General features: G+C 35.9%; 4 protein-coding genes across 4 annotated transcripts; 1 reads left to right on the top strand and 3 right to left on the bottom strand.

Moving 5' to 3' along the window:
* Positions 1-825: 825 nt before the first annotated feature.
* Positions 826-1,509, bottom strand: RO3G_09939 (uncharacterized protein; the record flags this gene model as incomplete). Its single annotated transcript, XM_067664524.1, has 1 exon — positions 826-1,509. The coding sequence occupies one exon, from the start codon at positions 1,507-1,509 to the stop codon at positions 826-828; it is 684 nt and encodes a 227-aa protein (XP_067520625.1).
* Positions 1,510-1,580: 71 nt separating this feature from the next.
* On the bottom strand, positions 1,581-2,756 carry RO3G_09938 (uncharacterized protein; the record flags this gene model as incomplete). The annotated part of the gene is made up of 1 exon (XM_067664523.1): positions 1,581-2,756. The coding sequence occupies one exon, from the start codon at positions 2,754-2,756 to the stop codon at positions 1,581-1,583; it is 1,176 nt and encodes a 391-aa protein (XP_067520624.1).
* Positions 2,757-3,988: 1,232 nt separating this feature from the next.
* Positions 3,989-4,605, top strand: RO3G_09937 (uncharacterized protein; the record flags this gene model as incomplete). Its single annotated transcript, XM_067664522.1, has 3 exons — positions 3,989-4,104; positions 4,170-4,279; positions 4,505-4,605. 3 exons carry the CDS (start codon positions 3,989-3,991, stop codon positions 4,603-4,605), a joined length of 327 nt encoding a protein of 108 aa, XP_067520623.1.
* A 653-nt stretch (positions 4,606-5,258) lies between these two features.
* Positions 5,259-6,362, bottom strand: RO3G_09936 (uncharacterized protein; the record flags this gene model as incomplete). The annotated part of the gene is made up of 1 exon (XM_067664521.1): positions 5,259-6,362. The coding sequence occupies one exon, from the start codon at positions 6,360-6,362 to the stop codon at positions 5,259-5,261; it is 1,104 nt and encodes a 367-aa protein (XP_067520622.1).
* Positions 6,363-8,488: the final 2,126 nt, after the last annotated feature.

Below are 8,488 nucleotides of genomic sequence, written 5' to 3'. Positions count from 1 at the left end.
GGTAAATTTGGTTTGCTTGTAGTAAGTGACCACCAGATTTTATATTGTAGATCAAACAGTAAAAGGTAATAAAGGGTTTTCTTGGTAAGAGAATATAAAAGTGATACGATGAAGATAATTTGACTTCAAAGGACTTGACTTGCTTGAGTTATAAAGTAAAGATAAAGAGTTTTAATAAAGAGGAACTCGATGTTTATTTGAATAAAAGATATTTTTTTAAAAGTGAAGTTCAGTAAAGTTCAGTGAAGTTATAAGAGAGGATATTTATATGATTAATCATTCTTCTGTGTTTTCTATTTTGAAATTTTTTTTTGGTGTATCTTCCAGGACTGAGAGTCCCTCTTAGACTAGGTCCCTCCTACGACTGAGTCCTTTCTTCAGCAAAAGTTACACCCACTGCGTCACAGTAACATAACCCAAAAGGAGAATTAAACATATGACACATTTGTGCTACATTACTATTGTTATTTTGTAGTATGGTTGGTTTAGTTTGAGTGTTTTAGAGAAGTTTTTCTTTGAAATTTTTAAAGTAAGGTACTGTAGTGACCACCAGATCTTTTAATTAAGATCAAATAAAGGTAAAGATAAAAAAAAAATAAAGGGATCAGGAACTTTTTATGAGAAGGTTGCCTGTTTATTGAATAAAATATATAAAATAAAATGTGAGTAGAACTGTACTGTCCTTTTCTTCATCTAAATAGTTGGGATATTTATATTGTTAAATTTTGTTTTTTTTTTCTCTTTTTGACTTTTTTCATTTTCTTGACTTTTTTCATTTTTTTGACTTTTTTCATTTTTTTGACCTTTCTCATTTTTTGACTTTTTTCATTTTTTGACTTCTTTGTCACAGATCGTCGGACCACGGGAAGAATCGTCCTCGATTCTTGACCAAGCGTCTGTTTGTTTGATTTTTAAAGATAAGGCACGGAAGAGACTATAACCAGGTACAATTGTTTTAAGGGCTGTTTGTTTTGCTGCTATGTAAATGGTTACTGATTCTGGAGTAGGCTTTGGCCTTCTGAACTTGAAGTGGGCCCATCGCGATACATTTAATAATATAAGTTCACAAAGAGAGTCCTTTAGTTCTTGCAAACGTTCAATTTCTCTTATAGCCGCCTTATATTGTTCATATTGGTTTTGAATAAGCGCTTCAATGTTCATTAACAATTCAAAATCATCTTCTATTTCCCAATTGGCTTCTTGGTCTTCCTGATTATGTCCTTCTAACATTGCCTTGATTCCCTCTACAGTGTAAATTGCATATTCTTCCCTTGTAAATGTGATACCATCGATTTCATATGTAAGATTCGTAGGTCCAATATTACAATCTTCCCACATCATTAAAAAATCGTTCATTACTGTTAAAGCTGCTTCATAGCCTTGTTCTTGATATACCTTCTTGATGTAAGTATCCATATCCATGGAAAATGCATTATTGTTCTGGTTAACCATTGATACGGGGACTTGTTCGTTTGTTTTGTTCATTGAAATAAAATATAGCTTTTCCATTTTTTTTTTCCTCTATTTATATACTTTTTTTTTTGTATTGCTGATTGATACTAGTCACATGTTGTTTCATCTTAATGAAATAACTCCTTTGTTTGTTCATCTAATTTGGTCATAACATGTCTCAGGTTTTCTTGACACCATTGCACTTTTGGTAACAGGTACGGTTTCATTCTGTTTCCGTGTACCCTTCTTAATTTGGTATCTTCTGGATTCATGCTCTTGATGTGATACGTGCCTTTGCCTAATATGTGTTGTACAACATAAGGTCCTTCCCACTTGTCTTGTAACTTTGCTGACCAAGATGTGGATAAGTAATCTTTATAGATGAGTACCAAGTCTCCTAGTCTAAATGGAGGTTTCAGTTCTTTGCGTTCATCTAATATCTTGTTTTCTATCTGCTTCTTCTGTGATTCTTGCGTTTGGCGTATATTTTGCGCTGCAACTTTTCTTATGTTACTGAGATTATGTATTTGATGGATTGTCCTATGTTTCAGAATGGCTTCAAACTTTGGTGAATTTCGTTCGTATATATGATAGTCCATGTCAAATGGCGTTTTTGGTTCGTAACCGTAGAGTAGGAAGAATGGCGTTTGTTGTGTAGATGCTTGTTTAATTGTTCGATAAGCGAAAAGTGCCGCTGGTAAATATTGATCCCAGTCTTCTTTTTCGTCCACACTTCTTTTCTGTAATATTTGTCCTAACGTTCTGTTGAAACGTTCTATCAACCCGTTACTTTGTGGGTTATAAGGTGTAGTTGTTTTATGAATAATTGAATATGTTCTGCAAACTTGCTGTAAAAGCTTGCTGATAAACGGCTTGCCATTATCGGAAATTATAATAGTTGGACATCCATGTCTACATATGATCTCTTCGTATAAGAACAGTGAAATTTCGGAAGCTGTTTGAAAACGGATAGGTCTAGCTTCAACGTATTTGGTGAGGTAGTCAATTGCTGCGATAATATATCGATATCCAGCTCTAGACGCTTGTACATGCTTAACATCTAATGCTATTCGATCAAAAGGTTTTGTAGATACTGGCACAGGGTATAATTCTTCATTCAGAGATTTCTTTCCATACTTTTGACATCTATGACATTTCTTTACGTATTCCATTATATCTTTAGTCATGTTGTCCCAGTAATAACGTGATGCTATTTTGTGCAATGTGTTGTTATAAGCCATGTGTCCACCTAGAGGATGCTGATGGTATGTATACATGATTTCTTCTGCTTCTTGTTTATTCATTACTTTCCGTATAATACCATTCTCAGTATTATAACGATAAAGTGTGTTTTGGTATATGGTGAACTTGTGTGCTTCTTTTTGTAGGTATTTTGCTTGCTTCTTTGAAATACCTTCTGGCAATTTCAAGTCTTGTAAATATTGTTTCAGCATGTCTATTTGTTTTTGTTCCATTTTTTTTTGTTGAATAAAGTTTTTGTGTTACTAATCGTTATTTGTGATACTGTATCTATTGTTTGATGTTTCAGGGTTCTTTTTGATAATGTGATGTATTCTAAATTTGTAAAATTTCCATTTTTCTAATCTCGGTGTTTTCGGTTGTATGAAAATTTTCGTTTTCTGAAATTTGGGGGCCGTGCTCCTCGAATGATTTTTTTTTTTTGTTTTGTGTTGTTTTTGGATTTTTGTTGTTTTAGGTATCATCTTCCCTCCCATCCTCCTATTGATGAATAGTAATATATACAGTGGGTGGAAAAATGGTTCCAATGTTTTTGATTTGCAACTTTAAAGCTTTATATCTTTGGAACTACAAATGGTAACGGCTCACAAAAACATGCATTTTTTAGCGCATTTACAGCTAATATTACTGAAAAATTTTTTTGCGTGTATTGTTACACAGTCGGGAAAAAATTAAGATTAAATACAAAAACCAACATTGGAACCATTTTTCCACTACAACTGTAGATAAGTTTATTTGTTAATTGGTGGAGCTTCCACCGGAGTTTTTTGGCTAATTATGAGTCATAATATTCCGACTATCGCCGAAAAAGCCTATGTGACTTATAAAATTAATTTATCCCCTGTCAAACATTTTTTTTTCTTTTTCTTTCTTTATACAGTGGGTCAAAAAACTGCACCAACGCAACCCAGTTTTTCTGAAATACAAGTATAGCTCTGTCAGTTTAACAGTAAACATTACGAAACTTGGAACAAAAAGAGTTACTACTGTTACTATTTATTAACGCAAGTTTCCAAGTCCGATGCGGAGTACTGATCTAAAGAGCACTCAGTAAAAAGAGGAGGTCGGTTGGTGCAGTTTTTTGACTTTTAAAATGACAAGGTATTTGATATCATATGTCCGGACTGAGACTATTCCGGCAGATTTAATCTAATCTTTCTTATACTTAGCCACACTGGGGACCTTCAAATAAAGTTTTTGTAATTGTTTTCTGTTTTTTTTTTTCATGCTTTACCCAAACCCATTGTACATCGTCAGTATCTATCCATCATTAGAAATGCCCAAAAAGCTTCCATCCGATATTCAAAACAGTATCAAAGCATTATTAGAGAACAGTGCTGATCCTGCAGTCATTGAGAAACGGGTTGGAATGCATAGAAATACCGTCAATAGGTATGCAAATAAGTGGATGCACGATGGAATACGTAAAAGAGGAGGTAGACCGAGCATTGTGGCAGAGTCAACACGCCGATACATCAAGAGATAAGTGCTCACAGGTTGTTTGAGGACTGCCAAGGACGTGCAAATGAAGTTGGAGGAGCTGGGGCGCCCTATGTCGTATCAATCGGTAATTAATGTCTTACATTCAGTTGAAATTTATGCTGAGATCAAAAAGAAAAAGCCATTATTGACTGAAAAGCACAAAAAGGCTCGATCAGCATGGGCGAAAAAGCATCAATATTGGACAGTACATGATTGACGACGTGTCATCTTTTCTGATGAGACGAAAATCAACATTTGGGGCTCTGATGGCTGCAAGTATTATTGGAAAAGAAAATTTGATCATTTACAGCCTCACCATATCGACGTTACTGTGAAGCATGGAGGCGGTGGTCTCATGTTATGGGGCTGTATAACCAACGAAGGACCTGGATACGCATGTCAGATTTATAATGGTACGATGAATTCAGAGGTATACCAAAAAATCCTTGGTACAAGTCTAAAAGACACTATGGAGTACTATGGTCTTAGCTGGAAAATGTCGGTATTTTAGCATGACAATGATCCTAAACATCGATGAAAGTCTACAACACAATTGATGAAGGATAGTGACATGATTTACATCGACAATTAGCCATCATACAGTCGAGACCTTGATCCTATTGAACATATATGGTATCATTTGAAGTTAAAGCTGAGCATGTATGATAATAGGGCGACCAGCATCCATGAACTGTGGCAAAGAGTCAAAAATGAATGGAATTCGTTTACTAAGAAATAATGCATCAAATATATAGACAGTATGCCCGACAGAATGCAAGCAGTCTTAGCAGAGAAGGGTGGATCCACTAATATTAAAAAAGTCAAAAAACTGCACCAACCGACCTCCTCTTTTTACTGAGTGCTCTTTAGATCAGTACTCCGCATCGGACTTGGAAACTTGCGTTAATAAATAGTAACAGTAGTAACTCTTTTTGTTCCAAGTTTCGTAATGTTTACTGTTAAACTGACAGAGCTATACTTGTATTTCAGAAAAACTGGGTTGCGTTGGTGCAGTTTTTTGACCCACTGTATGTTGGTAATAATAGTTGTAAAGTTATAGTCGTCTAATATCCTAGTCTTGACAAGAAATCTGCACTTTCATTGACACGTCCAGGTCGATACTTGATATCAAAGTCGTACTCTGACAATGTGACAATCCATCGTGCGATAAGTCCGGTGGGGTTTGGTGTTTTCAGTAAACCAGTTAAGGCTGAATGATCAGTAATGATCATAAATTTCTTTCCATGTAAATAAGGTCGAAACAGTTTTACAGCCCAAATGACGGCTAAGCATTCTAGTTTTGTAGGTGCGTAGTTAGCCTCGTTTGGCTTGAGACCTCGACTTGCAAATACAACCGGATGTTCTTTTCCATCTTCATCTAACTGTGACAATACACATCCTAGTCCTAATTTTGATGCGTCCGTTACTAAAATGAACTCCTTGTTGAAGTCTGGTCTTGCTAATACAGGTGCTGTGGTTAGCAACTTTTTGAGTGTTTCGAATGATTCTGTTGTTTGTTGTGTCCACGGGATCTTCTTCTTTGTTTTCGTCTGGTCGTGCAAAGGCCTAGCTATCGCTGCGAAATCCTTAATGAAACGTCTATAGTATGATGCAATTCCTAAGAATGACCTGACTTGAGTTGTAGTTGTTGGTTGTGGATATTCGACTATCTTCTTTATCTTTTCTGGATCTGTATGTATACCATCTTTGGTTACGATATATCCAAGAAATTTTAAATGATCTTTAAAGAAAAAGCATTTTTCCGGGTTGAGCTTCAGGTTTGCTGTTTCTACACACTGGAATACTAGTTCTAAGTGTTGGAGATGTTCTTGATCGTTGTTTGAGTATATATTTAAGTCGTCGATATAAGCTACTAAGCATTTATTGATCAATGGTCGAAAACATAGATCTATCAATCTTTGGAAAGTGGCTGGAGAGTTTACTAAACCCATAGGTAAGGTATTGTAATGATATGTTCCAAATTTGGTAGTAAATGCTGTCAGCTCTTTGCTTGATTCGTCTAAGGGTACTTGATGAAATCCAGCTCGCATGTCAAGTGCTGAGAACACTTTGGCTTTTCCTAGCGTATCTAATAGATCGTCTATTCTTGGTAAAGGATATGCATCCTTCTTTGTTACTGTGTTGAGCTTTCGGTAGTCGATTACCATTCTATATTCACCGTTTTTCTTCTTTACTAAGATAACTGGCGGAACCCAAGGACTATTTGATGGGGATATTACTCCTAACTTGCAATACTTGTCCAATTCCTTTTGAAGATATTCCGCTTCTAAGGGGCTGATTCGATATGGTCTATGGCTGATTGGCATTGTATCTTCTTGTATAATAATCTTGTGATTTATAACGTCTGTTCGTCCTATGGTATCATTATTCCAATCGAATACATGATCGTATCTACTGAGTAGAGCTCGCAGTTGCTTTCGAATGTCAGATGGTAATTCTCCTATTTCCAGTTTTTCATATAATGCAGTATCCAACAGTTTATGTTTCGTTTTGTGCTTGTTTCTAATATCACTAGTTCCTATTGTACATAGATCGTGATTCGTTTGTAAAGTATAGGCTGATATGACTTTATCTCGATGTAAATTGTATCGTTCTAATATTCCTAGCTCTTCTTCTGGTTCTACGATAATTACTTCATTGGTGCGATTAAAGAGTCGTATTTCAACTGTCCGCTTATTCACAATTAGGGTAGAACATGTATCAAAGTATCCGCTAGCATTATTTAGCTTAGGGTGAGTTGTTTCAAAGTGATAAATCAAATCGGGTATTTCTTTTTCTGGTTTGTCCAATGTTAAGGTCATCGATGAGTTAGCTGGTATTGTTAATCCGGATGCTGTAGCTTGTATGAAGTGAGATTCTTTGAAATTTGTTATAGTAACTTCCTCTTTTGTTCCATCTTCTAATACTAATAGAGACTGATTTTCTTTTTCATCATCTGTTATTTCCTCTTCAGTATCATTTTCTGAGCTTTCTTCTTCTTCTGATTCAGTTTCTTCAATATCATCGTCATAACTATCATCGGATTGTTCTTCATCAGATTGCTCTAACTTGTTATTGGTTAGGCTAACTGGGGGTTGATATGTCTGCTGATAAGACCTCATTTTTGGCAATACAACATTCTTCCGTTCGTAATATATGGGTAGTTTGGCCTTTTGATGTTTGTATTTGACCTTCAAGGTTAAGGTGTCAAAGTCAATTCTTGCTTTTGCACGGTTTAACCAATTGTTTCCCAGGATAAGGTGTGTAGGGCATGATGGTAATACTTCAATGGTACATGGAATAACCATATCATCTTTTATTCCAATTGGTACATCATATATCAATCCAAGACCTGTCTGCTTTGAGCCATTTCCTAGAGTGAAAATGCTGTCTGATGCTGAATCTATTTCTAATCCTAGGGCATCTTCTAAAGCCTTCGACATACATGTTTTTGCAGCACCACTATCGACTAATGCTTTTATGGTTTTGTCGCCAATGCTTACGGTTGAATACACAGCGGTTGTGTTTAATTCTTCATCCTCCAGTAATGCCATGGTTTGTTGTAATTGCTGGGATGCTTGATCTTGTTTTGGCTTTCGTTTTGGTCTACACTCGCTTACAAGTTTTCTTCTTAATGCAGGTGCTACTGTAATTAAATCACCTATATCTACAGTAGTGGACAAAACTGGTGCACAAAAATGAAAATCAGTATTGCATCTCCGCCATATGCCTGCGACTTTTGTGGCATATACCATCTGAAAGGCAGTCTAAAATATACATTATGATATGTAAACGGGAACTGTGTCGGGCATCCCTCAGGCATAAGGTCATTTTTAGTGATTTTTTGAATATTTCAATTTTCGCCAAAAATATAGTACTTGTCTAGCCTTCCTTCAATTTTCCTCATATCTCTCCCGTTTGCTTTCAGATTTCACAGTATATTAGTGAGCTTTAGTAGCTCTTGAAAAATGCATAAACCCATGCTTATTTTGTATTTCCCATTGAACACTCCCTTTTGTTTTTACCCTATTCACTATAACAAAGTACTAGCCTTATATGCTTAAGAAAATAAGCAACTGTAAAAGCGAAGCTCTGAGATTTCGAATGCACTTAGTTCGTATGCCAGCGGATCTTTTTAGGGCAGCAGGAATCTCCAAATAGACAATCAACAGGATAAGAAAGCAAGAAAAGAACATCAAGGCTTGTGACCGTGGTAGTCGACCGGTCGTAGTCAGCAAAATAACTAATGCAATCATCCGCCTAAAGTTTCGACAAGGACCTTTACGCACAGCTT

Source organism: Rhizopus delemar, genomic scaffold (assembly GCF_000149305.1).
Source record: "Rhizopus delemar RA 99-880 supercont3.7 genomic scaffold, whole genome shotgun sequence".
NCBI classification, from domain to species: domain Eukaryota; kingdom Fungi; phylum Mucoromycota; class Mucoromycetes; order Mucorales; family Rhizopodaceae; genus Rhizopus; species Rhizopus delemar.
Note: the sequence above shows the minus strand (reverse complement) of the source record. Positions and strands in the feature narration are given on the sequence as shown.